Source organism: Mastigoproctus giganteus, chromosome 9, assembly GCF_048544385.1.
Source record: "Mastigoproctus giganteus isolate SK-2022 chromosome 9, ASM4854438v1, whole genome shotgun sequence".
NCBI lineage: Eukaryota > Metazoa > Arthropoda > Arachnida > Uropygi > Thelyphonidae > Mastigoproctus > Mastigoproctus giganteus.
The window spans coordinates 179,505,914-179,527,118 of record NC_143583.1 but is presented as its reverse complement, the minus strand read 5'-3'; the positions used below and the strand labels follow the sequence as shown (position 1 = coordinate 179,527,118).

The 21,205-nt window shown below is 35.5% G+C and overlaps 1 protein-coding gene across 2 annotated transcripts in view; it reads right to left on the bottom strand.

The window, feature by feature from the left end:
• The window catches only part of LOC150080916 (programmed cell death protein 6-like), an 80,733-nt gene that overhangs the window by 45,412 nt on the left and 14,116 nt on the right, over positions 1-21,205 (bottom strand). For both annotated transcript variants that reach the window (XM_090381232.1, XM_090381233.1), the window contains exon 3: positions 2,588-2,632. In XM_090381232.1, coding sequence (XP_090237358.1) covers positions 2,588-2,632 — 45 coding nt within the window. The remainder of the gene's footprint in view (positions 1-2,587; positions 2,633-21,205) is intronic.

Here is a 21,205-nt window from a genome sequence, read left to right as displayed (position 1 = left end):
AGCAGTCTCACCTGTTAACAAGTACAGACCAGGCTGAAAAAAATTCTACCCCTTGAGCCTTGCACAATCTTTCTAGGGCCGAATTGATCAACAGGGCTCTCATCATATACTCCCTCCTATTGTGTCTGGGCAGAATTGCAGACACTTTCAAATTCAACCCTAATTCACGGCTTTTTTTCAACAGTGACCTGTACTTGTTAAGTAATTCCGCTGGTCTCCTACTCTTAATATCATCAGTGCCAACTGTACAACTATATCACCTTTTGTGCCCTTAAAAGATGATATCTGCTCTACAACGTCATCAACCTTTGCCTCTGGCAGACATACCCTGGTCCTGTTCCACCTATCCTTTTTACAAAGCATGTTTCCCGTTTTTCTGACAATAGAGTCACCAACAACTACTAGTTCCTTTGGGACCAGCGCATTCTGCCTTGGGGTTTGCCTTTGTGTTGCGTGATGACCGAGTGCAAGCTCTGGCGTTAGTGTGGGCAGCTGAGAGCTTGATGGGCCCTCACTTTTAATCCTTCGAGGGCATCCACCCTGTCCTTCAAGCTCTCATATAGGCCCATAACAACGCTGAGTTGTCGCCTGATTTCCTTACACTCCTTGCATCGCGCGCACACACAAAGACATCCCTCATGGCAGTATCATGTCCCGTACCCGACTGCTCCACAAACATCAAGCAAGTAGTGCATTTTAAAAGGCTGTGATTCAGAGGGCAACTACCCCCCTCAGTTCTCCCCTGAGCCACAGCACTCCCATTAGCTTGAGCCTTTTGCTTTGCTGCTCTGGTCTGAGTCATGATTTCGATTTAATTTCAATAAAAGTTCAATAAAATTTCAATTTCAGTACAAAATTAAAACCCTAAACTTGTATCCCAACACAGTTATAACGCTATATTTATGTTTCAGTATCGAGTGTTATCTACGAAATTCCTTTATATAACTTCCGTATCAAGTTAAGTATTAATTATTTATTTTAGGAGCATTAGCAACTAAGGCCATATTGCTCCGGGGATATGCGGTGGTCATTCTCTAACCTTTTCGCATCCTCCGTATTTGGTATTTGCATATAAATTATCAGGTGATACAGAAGCCTATGGTAGACAGAAACTAGTCCCAGCATCATTATCATATCTTTTCACGGTTCTGAGAATTCTTGCAATGTTGCCAGTATCAGTGGCCATTACAGAATGAAGTTAATCATAACTTATCTCCATTGATGACACAAGATCAGTTGGATGGATTGTTAACCTTATCAACTAAAACATGTCACTGCCAAGGATTTATACTTGCAGGAGAAAATTTAATGAGTATTTAATAATTAATACTACTTGTTTAAGATTTTAATAAAATGAACCGAATGAAATAAATAATAAAATTATATTGGAAAATTTATATTTTATCTTTGACCTGCACTCCACCAAACTACACTCTACCTAGACAACAGATTGAAAAGGATTATTGCTCGAAACCACCTTAATCCTCAGCTGTGTATCCTGGCTTCCTTCTCCATCCCCTGAGGTGTTCTTGTATATGTGATATTAGCTTAACAGTTGACCTCCTACCTATTGCATTAGGTCACTTACATTGGACAATAGATATTGTGCATTACCTATTACCATCACTCCACATTCAAAAGCAAAATCAGAATGGATTCTGTATACAGTGAAAGAAGTAGTTGGAAGCTATTGAAGACAGAACTTGATTTTCGCAGACAAAAGCCCACTTTAACTGTAATAAATCAGCTGCAATCAAGTAACCCTTTAATCATTAAATATGAATTATGAAATACCACTCTGGGTGAAGTTAGTTATATTTCAGTACCAGTTTCCATTCCTGGAATATTATAAAATACAGCCAGAGGACTACACAGAACAATACAATGTGAAGTAAATAATTTCATCAATGCATGTAGGCAAGTAAAATGCAAAAAAATAAAATTAATAAAATTTATTTAAAAAGTGTGTGTGTGTGTGTGTGTGTGTGTGTGTGTGTGTGTGTGTGTGTGTGTGTGTGTGTGTGTGTGTGTTATGGAGGTTTAATGGTGCATAAGCTACTGAGCTATAGTGTGCCTAATTTAAAAAGTAAACAAAGTATAGTAGTTAATTTATTACAGAAAAATTATGGAAAGCAGGAAGGGAGAAAGGGGGAGAGTGAGAGATTCACATCTTTCTAGAAAACCTGAACTACACACACACACACACACACACACACACACACACAGTTCAAATCCTCCACCTGATTATTTTTTAAAATATAAAAAAAGCACATTACATACATATTAATATTTTTTAATTTTCCTTTTTCTTCACACTTAATGAATTGTTTCAGTATTAAGTATAAACAGTATTATTTCTTAAGGTATGTTGTAATCAGATTTCATTATGTATGATTCAGTGTCTATATGATGCCCCTAAACAAACCCCATTAAAGCCTTGATGTCTGATCTTTGCTTTCAAAACATCTGATATTACCTTTGGTTAAAAACAGTCTTTGTGCTGATTACTGAATATTACAGTAACTCCTTGCATGAGGTTCTAATAAGTCATAATCATTAACAAACATTCATTATTACACTAACATACCAATCATCATCCGTATAGTTTCGACATTAAACGGCTTCCATGTTCCTAGAGAAAGAGAGATGGGGAGGGGGAGAAAGAAAGAAATATTATTTTATTATTAGCAAGAATTACTTATTTAAAAACATTATTTTTAATTAAAAAGAGAGAAATTGGTAAAATTTTATACATCTCAACAATATCACCAATTATTTTGAAACACTTTTTTTGAGAAATTCTTACGCTGGCTTGTTTGGAAAAAAACATGAAAGCATTTTTCAATAATTTTTCAATCGATCATTACACAAAAAATTTGTGCTGATGCAAATGGACAGTTATTCTCACATGAAGAAGTTTTAAGCTTTGGACATGATGTGAAGGATATCACATGCCAATAACAAAATATTGTTAAGTGTGTCCTTGATTTCAAGAATAATATTACAGTTGCTAGTCTAATACTAACTAGTACCACTACTAATATTAGTATAATATAACACTAATAACATAATACTATAATATAATAATAATACTTAATAGTACTAATACTAACACTAGATGGCAGATAACTCTCATCAACCAGTGCAATACCACCACTTTGCTTAATGAAGGCTTGAAGTGGTGAAACCAATGTTTAGTTTCTAGAGTAAAGTTTCAGGCATCCTTCCCCATCTCCTTCAAAACATTAGTATTATTACTAACTAGTACCACTACTAACACTAATATAATATAACACTAATAACACAATAATATAATATAATACTAATAATACAATAATATAGTATAATATAATACTAATACACAGTGCTGTAGTCATAAAATTAGCAGAAGGTATACCTATGAATTTTATTAATGAATGTTGTAAAAAATCCAGAGGGTATACGATGTATACCCTCCACTATAGCCCTGCTAATACGTACTAATACTAACACTAGGTGGTAGATGACTCTCATGAACCAGTGCAATACCATCACTTTGTTATTGAAGGATTGAAGTGGTGAAATCCATGCTTAGTCACCAGAGCAAAGTTTCTGGCATCCCCCCCATCTCCTTCAAACCCATGCACCATACTAAGTATGATAGGTTTTGATTCCTTTTGTAAAAAAAAAACCAAATACACGAGTTATTAGCACTTTATAAAACTTCTTTATGAAAAAGAATAAGGTTAGACTATTGAGGATTCATTATAAAATAAATAATATATGATCAAATATATTAAAAAAAAAAAAAAAAATGTGAAAACTGCACTTGATTTATCAAGTAGATACAGTGGATTCCGGTTATTTGGGCCACCAGTTAATCAGGGCAACCATTTATTTGGGGCAAATCTTAAAAAACAGAACCCTATCGAGAAAATAGCCAGGGTTTACTTCGCTTAACTGGGACAACATGCCATTTAATCAGGGCAGGAGACCACAGCACTGGAGATTACCCTACAATTGTCTCCAACCATACCACATGGTTCAGTAGTATTTCTGGTGGTCACAACCATAAAACAATAAAAACAATTAGCAATCACCTATTTATTGGGCTTTTCTGTTAGTGCAATCTATCATAAACAGATAGTAAACTCGATCTTATTGAATTTGCGATAATACAACAGCTGGAATTCTGTGGGTTATTATGGTGAAATGTGTTTTATACTTCCATGAAATCTCCAATCATATAAAAAAATTAATTTTCATAAACTTCTCTTCATTCCTATTTTTAAAGCTTCGCAACTTGTTACTACATTCTCACTTGCGCATATCGTGTTACTTGCAATATGTGTGTGCTGTGTTCTTCGTTATTGATTGCTTATCTTTTTACTGTTTTAAATTTTAACCCCCACCCACAAATGTCAGTGAACAGAAATGTCAACTAGTTAATAGGTACATATTACTGTATGTATTAATCATTCCGATTATCACGTATAGTTTATTTTTTTAATTGATAAGGTAATAAAGGGTAAATTTGTGCTTAATATATCTTTACTTTTATAGCCTGTGGATAATATTCATCCTATTTTTGCTAATTAGAATCCCTGTTTAATAGAATTAAAATTCAATTCACAAACGTGATCACAATCACCGGCGCTTACTGCACATTGTATAGTGAACGGTACTTTACTATGATGAGTCCATCGTAACACGATTTGATTGTACAGTAAAATTATTGTAAAGTGGAGGTCCATTGTATTTTTAACTATTTACATCACCCAGTGACACTTCGGATAATTGGGGCAGCCGCTTAATCGAGCCAAAATGCACTAGTCCCGATGTGTCCCAAATAACTTTAATTGACTGTATTCATAAATGTCTTTGACCTTATGAATAAAAAAGCAATGTGCGTTTGTTATAATACATTGATAGTCCTGTAAAAATATACTGGGCGAGTGATAAGTCTGGTATAAAACTGTCGAGTAATAAGACTGGTATAAAACTGTCAGGTCTAATGTAGAATTGTTAGCAATATGCATATATTTTACAAAGTAGACACTATATGATCAATAATTGCTATGAATTAAATGTTTATTCACAAAATCTTAATCTAGCGATGGAAAACCAGTAACATGCACAGGAAATATATTGGCATATTTAGCCACCCACAAATAGTCCATGCTATAAAATTTTTTTTGAAGAAGGAAATTTTTTTCCTATGACATGGGAAAATTGTTGTGTTGTTATTATAGCTTATTTATGTCACACAGACCAGAAAACATTTGCCATCACTGTCACCATTTTTTTTTTTATATCAATTTATTATTATTTTTTCTGGTGAGCTTAGATTCGGAATCATTTCCAGATGCATACAAACTGATATACATTACCCCATGATCTATAAATACAAAAAACCCATATAAGAAATTATTTCTTGATTCACAGGAAGAAAAATTGATCTCAACATGAAAACTGTTAAACCATTTTCATATTGAGATCAATTTTTCACAATTTCATAAAACTTATTTAGAACACAGTTATATATTATTTTACTTGAAGCTACAACAATTTTAAAATTCTCTAAAGTAGCAATTACTAACCTCCAAAAATCACATATGTAAAAAGGACCACCATTTGAAAATGTAACACGATTATACATAGTTATCGACCTAATGCTAATTTAAAAAAAAAAAAAAAAATTGATTGGACTTATTATTATTATTAGCCATATGGTGCAAGGAAGCCTGAGGCTTATGCTGCACCAGCTAAAAAAATTTTCCAAGTTACCTGAGAGAGAGAGAGAGTTAAAGGTAGAAAGGAATCACCAAGAAAGAGAAGAATGATGATATCCAGCTCAGGACCCTGGGTTTGCCAAGCCCATACTCACCAGATGTGAGCCCCTGGACTTGGGCACTTAAGTTAGCTTTCTATTTTGACAACAAAGAATAAAACCACAACAAGCAAACAATTAAATTCTGTGATCCCAAAGTTATTTCTCTTGATAATGAATGCAAAAGCTAATTTGTTTATGGAGTGAATAAACCACTTAGTCCACTGGTGGTCAAATTTCAAACTAATTTTTTATTAAAAAGGTTTCTACTACCCAGGTAGTATGCATGCATCGTTTAATTATGAGATATAATTAAATGATGCATACTACCTGGGTAGTAGAAATGATGGAAGTGCATTACCCATGCATAAACAGCCTTTTTCGTGCTCAGACATTTAGTCAAGAAATATTTTTAGATTAAACCACCCACATATGTAATCATCACACATCAAGCAGCTCTCATATTGTGGAATTATACTTCATAACTGGATTGTCACTATTGCAACATTTACCCACCAATGAGTAAGCCAATAAGCTTCAAAACAGTGCTATGTGTGGTGGTATCTGCCGAGAATAAGTTTTGTTATTTGTTATTTGGTTTTTAGGAGCATTAGCAACTAAGGCCATATTGCTCCGGGGATATGCAGTGGTCATTCCCTGACCTTTCCACATCCTCCGTATTTGGTGGTCACGGGCTTGAACCCCGGTCTAATCAAGAAGCGTGTGCTATGCACTGCTGATCCTGCCCACCTGGCTATGGAGACGCCCCCGCTGAGAATAAGTAACATTAGTCTTCTCCACTGGTGAAGTGTTACTTATTCAAAGCAGTGCAATACCTCGGCAACTCATTGTGAAGGTATTCACAATAAGAGATATAATTAAATGATGCATGCATACTACCTGGGTAGTAGAAATGATGGAAGTGCATTACCCGTGCATAAATAACCTTTTTCGTACTCAGACATCTAGTCAAGAAATATTTTTAGATAATTTTTTATTGTTTAAAAAAAAATTCCACATATTCATTTACAAAGCAAAATTCTGTTTTTTTTTAATATGACCTATAATTTTAAAGTTATTAATTTTTAAAAGTAAGAGAGGGCTTTATAGCCATTCTATAAGAAGACTAATGTCCTAATAAAAGCAATAAGTGTCATCTGTTTCATAGTATGCTTCAACAGAGAGAACTTTATCAGCTATGGTGAAAAAAAATGCCCCTACTCAAAAGACTGTTGTTTGATCTCATGTTTGTGGCTTAGCAACATGTTACATCACTAGTCACAATTATTTTCACAAACTGCTCAACATTTTGTTCAAAATGCCCAGCATATCTTCACACACTAACTCTTTTGTTCAGGCATCACTTAATGAGGGACACATCAAGCACAGATCTTTAATTTCAAGTGATCTGTTGGGCACTACCAAGAGGTGGGCAATAGAGATTCATTGAGTCATTATTTCTTCTACACAATCTTCTGAATTGGGGTAGCTGACATAGCTGGCTTGCTGACTAGCGTGCCTGTGGAATAGCTTTCACAGATTGTCATCTCCCCTTGAATCACTTAGCATTAGAAGAGGCATATGAAGAGGCATCAGCCAAGAAAAAAAAAAAATCTTCCCATTTCACCCAAAGAAGAAGAATCCCATCAGCATTTAGCTTGATCAAACCATTCAAGGTCTTATACAAGGCCTTATACACCTCAATCAGATCACCTCGCATGTGGCTAATTTCCAGATGCTGCAATTTGCAAAACTTAAGCCTCTCTTGGTAAGAGCATCCCTTTGTTCCTCTCACCAATCTTGTTGCCATCCTCTGTACTCATTCCAGCAGCTCTATATCCTAAAAAAATGACACCTCCATACCTGTATGCAGTACTCAAGGTATGGATTGACCATCACCTTATACAAAGGGATAATCACCTCCTGATCCTTGCTAGTAAAATTCCTGTATATCATTGACAAGATCCCGTGGGCTGTTATGGCAGCCTGCCTACACTGCTCAGAAAATTTCATATCTGGCTACACAATAACCCCCAGGTCTTTTTCATTCTCTGCTACCCTGAGTGTAGTAACCCATAGTTCGTATGTTACTCTGGGGTTACTGCTACCCATATGCAGTACTTTGCATTTGTCAATATTAAACTTCAGTTGTCACCTCTCAGCCCATCTGCCTAACTTTTCTAGATCCTGTTGCAGTAGCATACTGTCATTAACAAACCTGACAATTTTCATATTGTCTGCACACTTGGACATTAAGCCTGATATACCTTCATCAGTATCATTGATAAATACAGAAAACAACAATGAGCCCAACACAGAACCCCGAGGGACTCCGGACTCCACTAATAACATTTGTCCACAAAGAGCAGTGTCCATTGATTACCACTTTCTATCTTCTCCCACTCATCCATCCCTTTATCCACAGCAGTAACTTGCCCTTAATGCCATATTGCTCCAGTTTATACAGCAGTCTTTTATGTGCAACATTATCAAAAGCTTTCCTAAAATCCAAGTATATGATATCAAAATTATTTTTTTGGATCCAGTTCCTTTGTGACCACATCGTAGTATCCAATCAAACTGGTCAAAAAAGACTTTCCCTTAACAAACCCATGTGGTGCCTGAACTATAACCAGATGATCTTGCAATGTTTCTCCATTATTTTCCCCAGAACAGAAGTTAAAGTAACAGGTCTGTAATTACTTGTGTGGTCCTCTGATTGTCCTTTGTGAATTAGGGATACATCTGCAGTCCATGGGGGCCTCCCCTGAATCCAGTGATGCTCTCATAATAATGGCTAAGGGTTTGCTTGCTTCTGGATAGATTCCATCCATTCCAGGTGCCTTTCTTATTTTTAAATTCAATAATTTCTCCTCCATTTTGCTCTCAGTTATTACAAAATCCTTATCTCTCAGAGCTTGATAAACTTCCGGCATTCCCATCCCTAAATAATTCCTCATGTGTAATGTAGATGCAAAATATTCATTTTGTCAGCTACCTGAGCAGGCTTATACTGCTTATAGCATTTAAAAATTGCTTTGCTTATTCAAATCTCTTCTTAAAAGGATTCATTCATTTCATTGAAAACAGAAGCAACATAGTAATAAATAGCATAATGTTGCAGTGAGAAATGGAGGTCCTGTTTGATTTGCAAGTTTTCCATTTCTATAATTAAAGAATGCTGTTCACAACACAAAGGCAAGCAAGTCAGTCATAATGAATGAATTGTAATACCTGGGTTTTTTTTTTTCCTATGCCTTCTTATGTGTTGGTGGCTTGCCCCCTACTGAAGCTTAAAACATATTTCAAATCTACAATCCAACTGTTGCTCAAGTGTCAGAGATTTCAGATTCTAAGGTGAATAACAGTAAGCAGATCACTGATTCAACCAACTTTACTATTCAAGTTAACAAAAAAATTTTAATTAAATAAATTGATAGGGTGATAACACATCAAAAATTAACAATAATAACAATAATTAAATGCAAAACAATTAACATACACTCAAAATATAGGTTATTTCCTAAATACTTTAGTTGCAATTCAAATTTCCACTTAGCACCTGTTATCTTATAACATCAATTCTACATATACATACATAATTATTTAGCATTGTCTTTTTACACTCATTCCCATCTCTCTTCCTACTTCTTTGCCAACTTGTCTATGTTTTTACTTTTGTTTATTCTACTTTAACTATTAATCACATGATTTTATCTAAATATTCATACATATTTTCAACTTTCTACCATCTATAATAATTCATAATAATTTGTAACACTGTTCTACTGCAAGTAACCCTTTTTTTTTTTTAAATTTCTCTCAGCTGCAAATTAATACCTTACACTGAAAGGACAGACTTCATGGGATATCTGGTTCCTGTGCAAAGCGATACTGCCACCCCTCTCACTAGTGGACAAACCCACTGCTTGGCAGTTATATAGGTACACTGCATTCACGTAGATGCTAATTCGATGCCAGTATGGATAAATGTCATGAGTTAACCGACTTTGAAAGAGGGATGATTGTGGGTGACCAACGTATAGGTCACTCTATTGCGGAGGTGGTACAGAAATTCCACTATCCCCATTCAACAGTATCAAGAGTGTATTGGGAATACACCATTTCTGGAATAACATCTCATCATGGACAGCACTGTGGGTGAAGAAAGGTGGTGGATGAACATGGCCACTGACGTCTCTCTTGCATTGTTTCAGCCAACCAGAGAGCATCAGTGGCACAAATCACCACCAACTTCAACAAGGGAGGTGCCAGAAATATCTCCACCAAGACCACCAGGTGATCATTAGCCGCAATAGGTTATGGAAGCTGCCGACCCACCAGTCTCATTGTTAACACCATGATACAGGACTCTAAGCCTCAACTGGGTGAAAGAACATCAGCACTGGACCTTGGACGATTGGAGACAGGTTGCTTGGTCCAATGACTCCTGTTTCCAGTTATTTTGAGTGGACAGGAGGGTGCGCATCTGGTGGAAACACCATGAAGCTATGCACCCGTCATGTCAACAAGGAACTGTTCAGGCAGGCGGAAGCTGGTAATGGTCTGGGACATGTTCAACTGGCAAACACTGGGACCTCTGGTACATCTAGCCACATCTCTAAATGGTCCAGGTTACATGTCCATCCTTGCAGACTATCTGCATCTCTTTGTGACTAGAACATGGTTCTTTGAGTTACTGTGGAAAGGTCCATTTGAGCTTTGGATTCTCCACCCAGAAATGCAATGGAATTATGGACAGTGTGCAGCAAGCATGGATGGAAATACCTGTGGTATACTTTCGTGAAGTAATGGACTCGATGCCTCACTGTGTGACTGCTCTTATCCGGACGAAAAGTGGGCCTACCCATTAGTAGGCAGGTATCCCATGATTTCTGTTTACTCAGTGTATACTAATTATACTGAACATATAAGTATTCTGTTATCTGTATTTTCGGTTCCTTCATCAACTAACTATAAAGCGTCCTTTTCTTTCTCACAACTAATCTATAATGTATAACCTGATCTCACCGAAGAATTCAAGTACTGATATACATATTATTTATAGTATTAATTTTAAATCTGTCCATCTAGTTTGATGTACAATATTTTCTTTGATATTCTGCAAATTGAAAGGATAAAATGTGTAGAGGTAAAATCCATGCATTTGTTTTGGTATTGTAAAAAACTGAAAAGGATTTCTTTTTCTTCCTTTTCTCCACCTGTCTCTTTGCTACTTCCTCTTGCTCTTTCTGTCCCTCACAGAGGGCTTCACACAGGGTTCTGAGGGCTGTTTCTCCCTCACTGCTTTCAAGGTAGTGATTTTTTAGTTTCCTGAATGGTTATTGCTCTGAGATGGCCAAGATTTCCATGTTTACAGAGAATATCTGAGTTATTTTACTATTAGTTAAAACTTTCCTTCCCAGAGCTGTGGAGTATTTGCATTAGGGAGTTTGCCTAACAGCTTGGATCAGCTGTTAGGCCACCAGCATAGCCATCTTACTTTCAGAATTACAATGTATGTTTACTCAGAACACCTGACCAAAAGTTTCACCAATGCCCAGCACTCTTTCCCTTCTGATCTCATGAACAGCTCACTGCCTTTTCTTCTTCACAAAACTACTCTCTCTCTCTTTCCCCCCCCCCTCTCTCTCTCTCTTCTCCTACCTAAAATTGAATGTATATACCCTAAAACTTTTCTCCATCTAATCACTCACCATGTGACTGCAGCCTTCCCAGAAATAATGTGGGGTTAGCATACCTTCGGCATTTTTATTTTCATGTTAGCATAAGCATGATATTTATGTTTCCACTTTCCCTTAAATTTTAAGACATTACCTTAAACTCTGTTGAAAGGAAGGAAATATGATCCCCTATACATGTTTCTCAGATTATATCACATTCAACAGTCTCTCTCTCTCTCTCTCTCTGATTATCCACAGCTGCATAAACAAAAGTTTCTAGGTTATCACAATCACTCCTGATTTTTTATAATTAATATTTGAAATTATATAACTGGTCCAATTTTACTCATTACAATTTAAAAAAAACACATTTTAAAATATTATTATTGCAAGATTATGTCTTATAAAACAGAGCAGTAGTAGTGGCAAATGATGCAAGAAAGCACACTTATATAGCATCAGCCAAAAAAAACACACACACTTTGCCCATCCTTACCCTCCAAGAATGTCTAGTTCTTCTTTGAATTTATCCAAACCATCCACTTCAACAACAACAGATGGAAGTCTATTCCAACAATCAACCACTCACTAGCTGAAGACAAAATTCCACACCTCTATTCTGCAACCATCCTTCCTCAACTTAAATTTCTGCCCTCTCATGTGTAGTCTCAGCAAAAGGAAGAATGCCATTCACATTCAGCTTACTCAATCCACTGAAGGCCTTAAACACCTCAATTAGATCACCCCCACAGGTGCCTAATCTCCAGATGCTACAATTTGTAGAAGTGAAACTTTTTTGGGTAAGTACACCCTTTTGTTCCCTTTACCAATTTGGTTGCTCTTCTCTGCATCCTTTCCAGCAGATCTATATCCTTCCTAAAGTGAACCCTCCAGACCTATACACAATACTCCAGATGTGGCCTAACCATAGCCTTGTACAAAAAGATAATCGTCTCCTCATCTCTACTAGCAAAGTTTCTGTATATCATTGACAAAACCCCATGAGCTGTCCTGGCAGCACATCTGCACTGCTCAGAGAAATTCATATCTGACTGCACAATTACCCCCAGGTCTTTTTCATTTTCTACTGCCCTGCTTGTAGCTCCACACAGTAGATAAGTTACTCTGAGATTATTGCTACCCATATGCAGTACCTTGCATTTGTAAATGTTAAACTTCGATTGCCATTTCTCAGCCCATCGACATAATTTTTCTAAATCTTGTTGCAGTAGCATACCATCATTTCTGTTGTTAACGACCCTGTCAACCTTTGTATCATCTGCAAACTTTGATTAAGCCTAACATACCTTCATCAATATCATTAATAAATATTGAAAAGAACAATGGACCAGCACTGAACCATGGGGAACACCACTGATAACATTAGGCCACAAAGAGCAGTGCTCATTGATAACCACTCTCTGTCTTCTTCCACTTCACCATCCCTTTATCCATAGCAGTAACTTTCCCTTAATGCCACACTGCTCTAGTTTATACAGCAGTCTTTTATGTGCAACAGTATCAAAAGCCTTCCTGAAATCGAAGTATATGATATCAAAATTATTTTTTGTATCCAGTTCCTTGGGTCACTGCATTATAGTAACTTATCAGATTGGTGAGACAAGATTGCCCCCTCAAAAAATCCATGCTGTGACTAGTATAATTGCTTTCCTGTCCAGATGGTCCTACATCACTTAACCCAGTGGTTTTCAACCGGGGTGCCACAACAACATTCCAGGGGTGCCACGTAATTTGGGTTTAAGTTACTTGAACTTATTATTTTTTTAAATTTATATAAATGGATATTTATTGAATTATAATTTTTGAATACCCATTTATATATAAATGGGTATTCAAAATTAAAAAATTGAAAATTAAAAATCTTACCTTTATAGGGTTACATTGAATACCCATTTATATATAAATGGGTATTCAATGTAACCCTATAAAGGTAAGATTTTTAATTTTCTGTTGTCTATTTCTAATGTTCTTTCCGTTCGTTAAACTATTAGCGTAATACGAGGGTGAAACGAACGTTCCTACATTTATCGCTATTTTTCGTCTTTACTTATTTAAAATACTCCTTTTTCCATTCCCCTGCCTCAATTTAATACCTCAACCTTATACCATTTGCTTGTTCTAAATTGATTTCCTATCTGTATAAAATTAAATCTTACAATAAATTATACATATTCATTTTAAACATTTTTCTATTCTAATACAATACTTACTTTGAACTAAATTATTTATACCTCAATAAGTTACACTGCATTGGGACTACCTTGTCCATACTGTAATAGGAAGTACTAATTTCATTTTCATTACTTGTTTTGGCCTTTCACTTTCCTTCTACTACTATGGATAAGTATAGAAATGCAGTTCCTGATACATGGTCAGGTGTAGTCCCCTGATGAAATACCTGATCATGTATCAATAATTATTTCTGCTGACATCAGATCATGCATATTTGCATTACCTATATTCGACCATTTTCTAAATACGTTTCCCCCCACATCTGATGACAGTTATAACATTTTCATTTTACTGTTATTTTGATGTACTAATTTTCCTTTACAGTTCCCCTACTTTATATCGGCTTGGTAATTCAGCCCATAATTTTCTTTATCGTAACCTCCACGGTTCCTTCTAAGCTGCACACGTGCGTGGCCGCACACTGATTTCTATGAAGTTGCACAGGTGCTTTTACTTCCTGCACACACACACACACACAGCTGACATACTAGATGGCGACAGGATTATTAGTGGAAGAATGGATATAGGAAGGGGGGATAGCTCATGCCATACGATTTGCTATTGAATGACATGTTCCCACATCTTTTACAAATACATAGTGCAAAGTTACATGTGTTGATTTTTATTTATATGAAAAAAATTATTACATTACGAATATATAAAGGACTGTAGCGGTTGTAGTTGATATTGTATGTTTTTAACGTGAGTTTATTGTTATAAATACCATATAATAGGAAGTAAGCATTTTTACATTCCGTCCACTCAACCACACATACACAGTACATGTGGGGGTAGCGTGTATAAGGAATGTATTGTAATAGTGAAAATTTTTAAAAGTCAAGATTTTTACATATTAATTTTTAATAATTAATACGTAAAAATATGTGGGCAGAATGTCAGTGGATCTATTGATCCAGATGTTTTTTTTGTGTATAACCAAAAACATTTAGTATTAGTATTTTAATTAAAGAAGATAAAATATGAAAAATTAAACTTTGTTTTAAAATTTTATAAACTATTTTAATAATGCGTTAAAAATTTGTGATTTTTCCTAATATTTTATGATTTGGCGCATTATGGCCATAGCTGCCAATGCGCCATTAAAAACCAAACCAAATCCTAATATTTTATAACAACTTCATTTACAAAATACAGAGAATTAATAAAATTCTCTAATTTTAAACTTTTTCAGATAAAAAAAAATGTTCAAAAGAAAAACTGAAGACGTAAATACTATAAATAAAAAAACATGCAAAACATTTAAAAAGGATTGGCTTTTAAAACAAACTGATGCTGAAATTCCATCATCAAACAAAAAGAAAAGCCTAAAACTAGGAGATATTTTTCAATACAATGAAGAAAATGGTGTCGTCATGTATACTTTTTGTGCAGAAACAAAAGTTGCAGGAGAATTTAGTACAAGAAGAAAATGGGAAGAATGGAAACTAGATTATTTAAAACGGCATCTAAGTCAGAAGTTATATATAGACACAATTACCAAGTTATGTACCTGAAAAAAGATGGAATTTTAAGTATTTTGATGGAAACTGTAGAAGTATGTAACATAAAAAAGGAAAGAAGTGAATGATTGAAATCAAATTTTGATACAGTTGAGGTTTTAATTAATGATGTGGTATTAGCCATAAAAATTAATGCATCAATGAACTCTGTACAAGACATTCATGAACACAAACTTTATAGATATACCTAAAAATTGGAGAAGCAAAAATGATTCATTTGAATTTGTTGAATGTATAAATTCTGTTCTCATAAAAAATATCCTGAATGAAATAAAAGAATCTACTTTCCACACGTTAATTGCAGATGAAAGTAGTGATATTTCAGTACAAAAAGTATTAATTTTGTATTTTAAATTTCAAGTGAAAAATGAAACATATTACAAAACAGTATTTGGAGGTATTTTGAAGCTTACAAACTGTGACAGTATGTCCATTTTAGAAAAAAAAAAATTTTTTTTTTTACAACGAATATAATCTTGATATTCAAAAGATGGTAATGTTCATGTCAGTTGAAGCAAATGTTATGCTTAGAAGGGAAAATGGAGTAGCAGCAATTCTCAAAAAGGAAATATTACAACTATCTGAAAAAAAAAATACTGTTGATACTGTTGCACATGGAAGACTGCTACACAAATTGAAGAGGTATGGCATTAAGGGTAAGTTGCTACAATGGATAAAGGGATGGTTGTGAGAGATGACAGAGAGTGGTAATTAATGGACACTGCTCTTCGTGGACAAATGTTATTAGTGGAGTTCCCCAGGGTTCAGTGTTGGACCCATTGTTATTTTGTATATTTATCAATGATATTCATGAAGGTATATAAGGTTTAACATCCAAATTTGCAGATGATACAAAGGTTGGCAGGGTTGTTAACGACAGTAAGCTACTCCAACTGGATATAGATAAGTTGGGCAAATGGGCTAAAAAGTGGCAACTGAAGTTTAACATTTGACAACTGCAAAGTACTGCATATGGGTAGCATTAACCCCAGGGGCTCACATCTAGTGAATATGGGCTTGGCACACCCAGGGTCCTGAGCTGGATATCATCATTCTTCTCTTTCTTGGTGATTCCCTTCTACTTCTTTTTCTCTCTCTTTCTTTCTTTCTCTCTCTCTCTCTCTCTCTCTCTCTCTCTCTCTCTCTCAGGGTAATTCGGGAATTTTTTTTCTTGGCTGGTGCAGCATAAGCCTCAGGCTTCCTTGCACCATTTAGCTAATAATAACTGAAGAGTAACCTACCAACTGTGTGATACTGCACTCAGGGAAGTGGAAAGTGAAAAAGACCTGGGGGTAATTGTGCAGTCAAATATGAAGTTCGTTGAGCAGCGCAGATGGGCTTGGCTGCCAAGACAGGTCATGAAGTCTTGTCAATGATATATAGAAATTTTGCTATCAGGGACAGGGAGGTGATTATCCCGTTATACAAAGCAATGGTCAGACCACACCTAGAGTACTGTGTACAGGTCTGGAGGCCTCATTTTAGGAAGGATGTAGTTTTGCTAGAACGAGTACAAAGAAGGGCAACAAGATTGGCGAGGGGAACAAAGGGGTGCTCTTACCAAGAAAGGCTTAGTTCTACAAATTGCAGTGCCTGGAGAGTAGGCACCTGCGAGGTGATCTGATTGAGGTGTATAAGGCCTTGAATAGGTTAAGCAAGCTGAATGCTGATGGGATTCTTCGTATTGCTCAGATTAAGAACCTGAGGGGGCACAGATTCAAATTGAGGAAAGACAGTTGCAGAACAGATGTGCAGAAATTTGCCTTTAGCTAGCGGATAGTTGATTGATGGAACAGACTTCCATCTTTTGTTGTGGAAGTTGATAGCCTAAATAAATTTAAGGCTGAGCTGGACAGGCATTTGGAACGAATGGAGGAGTGAAATGGGAGGGTTTTTTTTTTTTTTTTGGCTGATGCTGCATAAGCTTGCTTTTTTGCATCATATGCCTCTACTGATGCTAATGCTAACATTGTGTTGCACACCGATAAGATTTAGGACTGGATGATGCATGGAAAAATGTATCTATTATGCAAGATATAGAGACGTTGCTTAGAACTGTATACACAATGTTTAGCAGGTCTAGCATAAAAAAGGAAAATTAAAAGAACTAGCCCAGGTTACAGAACACGATGTTGTATCTTTTAGACCATTAAATGAAGTCAGATGATTATTCAGACATTTTGTAGTTGATGCTTTAGTAAAAAATTATGAAATATTAATCGAATATTGCAATGAGCAGGTTAACGAATGTAATGATCCTATTAGTAAATACTGTTTACAAATTCTGACAAATTCACAATATCATGCGGAATTAATTGCGCTCAATGATGTATTAAGAGAGGTGGCATTGCTTTGCAAATATCTACAAAAAAGTTGTTTAAACATTATTGATGCACATCAATATGTTAAAACTAAAATAAACAAATTAAGAAGCCAATATCTTGGAAAAAATATTTTCTGGAGTGAAAATGTGAAAATAGTATTATCCAAAATTCAAAGTAATGTTGACACTGCAGCTATAATTTGCTTTATCAAATGCGTATGTGATCACTTAGATAACAGATTTCCTGATGAATTAAATGATTAGAAAATATTTGATAATGCTATCACAAATGAAAGCAATAATTTTGACTTTGGGAAACTTAATGTGATAACGCCTTATAAAAAAATATTCACAATTTATTACAAATAACAAAGGGATGTTATCTCTAAAATATCAGAAGAATATTCAGAATTAAAATTTATAATTGCCGAAAAAACTAAAACTGGAACATTTAAAACTTTCAGTGACACTTTAAATTTCATACTTACAAATTTAGAGTTTTCTAACATATCTATTCTCTACGATATTATGGGAACATTTCAAGCATCATGTGCAGACTGCAAGCAAGGATTTAGCACTATGAATTCAATTAAAACAAAAAATCAAAATAGAATACATGAAGATGATTTAAGTGACCCTATGAGAATCAAATTGCACATAGCTAATGGTGCAACAATAAATGTAGATGCTGTCTAAAAAGTATGGATTTATACAAAGAACAAACGAGAAAAATTCCAAGAAAAACAAATAACTAACTGTAAAGTGTAAATTTATGGTTAACCTTTTTTTTATTATTATGTATGTCCCTTCTTATAATTAAAACAATTTGTAAAAATATTGCCCATATTTAATCTTGTCTGAAATTTTTTTACACAGGTGCATTTCTGCACCATGCAGCTGTAAGAAAAATTAGAGGGAATGTTGGCAACCTCTATGATTTTAACATTCTTTCCCCTTTCACAAATCTACTACACTTCTTCTTCTACTTTCCTTACCCTGCTAATTGCTGGTACTTTGTATAACTTTCACATCCATTTATGCATATTTAATTCAATACGGTAATACAACTTATATATATATATATTTGAATAATGGCTTTAAAAGTTAGAATGAAATTAAAAAAAAAAATTTTTTTTTTCATTCTAATTTTTCTTTATTTTATTTTATTATTTTTTTTTAATTTCATTCTAACTTTTAAAGCCATTATTCAAATATAAATCCAGTGGTAGTAGTGGGTTTGACGTGCTAAAGCTGCGCCTATACTGCCATCTATATTTTATTTTATTTTCCTGTCTATATAAGCTGGTTAAGCTTACATTTGTCGGTAGTGTGGCTCTGCTCTGGAGTGCTGGTCTGTTCTATAGTTTATTTCTCACTGCATAAGGACCACCGTTATGCAAATCCTCTGCATTTGTGGATCGATTGAAGGATGAAGGGGTGGTTTGGTTCACCTTTGCGACGATTTGTCTAATGATTGAAATGCAGCAATTCCATGACCATTATTGGTCTCGTGGTCCTCCATCGATATGGGGCATAATGGTCAATCTATTATTTTGTTACTTTGTTTTATATTAGTAGTTCGTTTTAGTCCCATTTTGGTGATATTTCAGGTCTCTCAGAATTGATACCTTACAAGGGGGGTGCCGCTAAATTATTATATAATTGGATTTAACTGAACTTCTAAATTATTTGGAGACTTTCGGCTACAGTTTCAGTCTTGTTACCTTTACTTTTCCCCTCCCTGTTGATTTAATTTTTATGTTAATTTTTCGCTCTACGGTTTTGCCATGCTACTGGCATATGTATTAATTTGATTTTTATATTAATTATCTGTTTACACACAGAGAGAGAGAGAGAGAGAAAATCGGATCTAACATGCAGAAATTTGAATAGGGATGCCAGAAAATAAAATAAATTATTTAACAGTGCTGTTATTAAAAAAAGTTGAAAACCACTGACTCCATTATTTTCCTGGAACAGATGTAAAGCTGACAGGTCTGTAATTATTCGTGTCACCTTCTGATCCCCCTTTATGAATTGGAGATACATTCACACATCTTCAGTCCATAGGGACCTCCCCTGGGCATAGTGACCTTGAACTTGTTTAACGATTATATGTTACAGTGGCAAACAAAATAATGGAAACTCTTGCTGAGTTAAATGAAATGAATGGGCCCTAACAAAATGTATTCTGAGCAAGAGGAATTACACATGTGACAAGTTAGTGACATACGTACATTGTTTCTAAGCAGTCCTGTAGTCATGGCTATAAAATGCAGCTTCACATCAGGTCTGGTATTACGAGCAAGCATCACTGCATGAGCACACCTCAGTGAGCTTCAAAAGGAGTATAATCATTGGAGTTTGACTGAAGGGAGCATCTGGGATGAAAACAGCAGACTTCCCTCATGACACTAACAAGTCAAGAGGAAGTCCAAAAGGAAATGACAGCATGAGAAGATTAGAAAACATCACAAAATGTAAAAGTGGCCCACAGTATAGAGTGAGGAAACATGGTTGTCCAATCATTAGTCCAGATTTCAAAGCACAGTTGGACATGCAACTGCAGGCAAAGTATAAACTAAATTCAGTGTGGGTTGTAGACAATCTGTTTCCATGAAAATGGTCTGACAATAGCTACACCAAACTGTATACTACTGCTGTACACAAATTACTCATAATATCTGCCAATGTCCACTATCCTGCTGGGAACATAGGCCATGGACCACTGAGCAGTGGCAGATTGTTACGTAGTCTGACAAGTCATCTTTCATCACTTTCACAATGAATGGATGTATTACATGGTCACAAATGAATGGGTTGAGCACGCTGAATTCTGATGGGATCCTTCCACTTGTTCAGATTACAAACCTAAGGGGGCATAAATTCAAATTAAGAAAAGACAGATGTAGAACAGATGTGTGGAAATTTGCCTTTAGCCAGCGGGTGGTTAATTGCTGGAACAAACTTCCATCTGTCGTTGTGGAAGTTGATAGGTTGAATAAATTTAAGGAGGAACTGGACAGGCATTTGAAGGGAATGGTGTGGGTTTTTTTTTTGGCTGATGCTGCATAAGCTCATATACATGCTTTCTTGCATCACATACTACTACAACTACTACTACTTCTACTACAACTGAAGGGACTGTATCTTTTAGAATATCTGCATACAACAGCTAGAGTTCCAATGGTTTCATGATGGTGTTAGTGACACACATAACTCTACCAGTATGAGGGCACAAGGCAACTACGTATATGTTATAGCATAAGGCGGTTTGAAAATCACCAAGAGTTCTCCCAATTTTTGGAAGTTTCTGGATTGGTATTTGTGAAAAAGGTTTCAACCACCACCCATGAATTGCCTTCTCTCCATGTGGACAAATAGTATCAGATATCTGTAGGGCACTTAAAGTCTTGCAAAAAAAAAGCCATGCCACACTGTAATCTTTATTCTAAGGATCAAGGTCAGGTCTCATTGCCTGCCTTGGTGATATAAATGGAGTGGTCTTGGCTGAGCATCAAAGAATGTTGTTCTTCTAAAGAAAATTTTAATCTCTGCCCAGGGGTTCACATATCTGGTGAGTATGGGCTTGGCACAGCCAGGGTCCTAAGCTGGA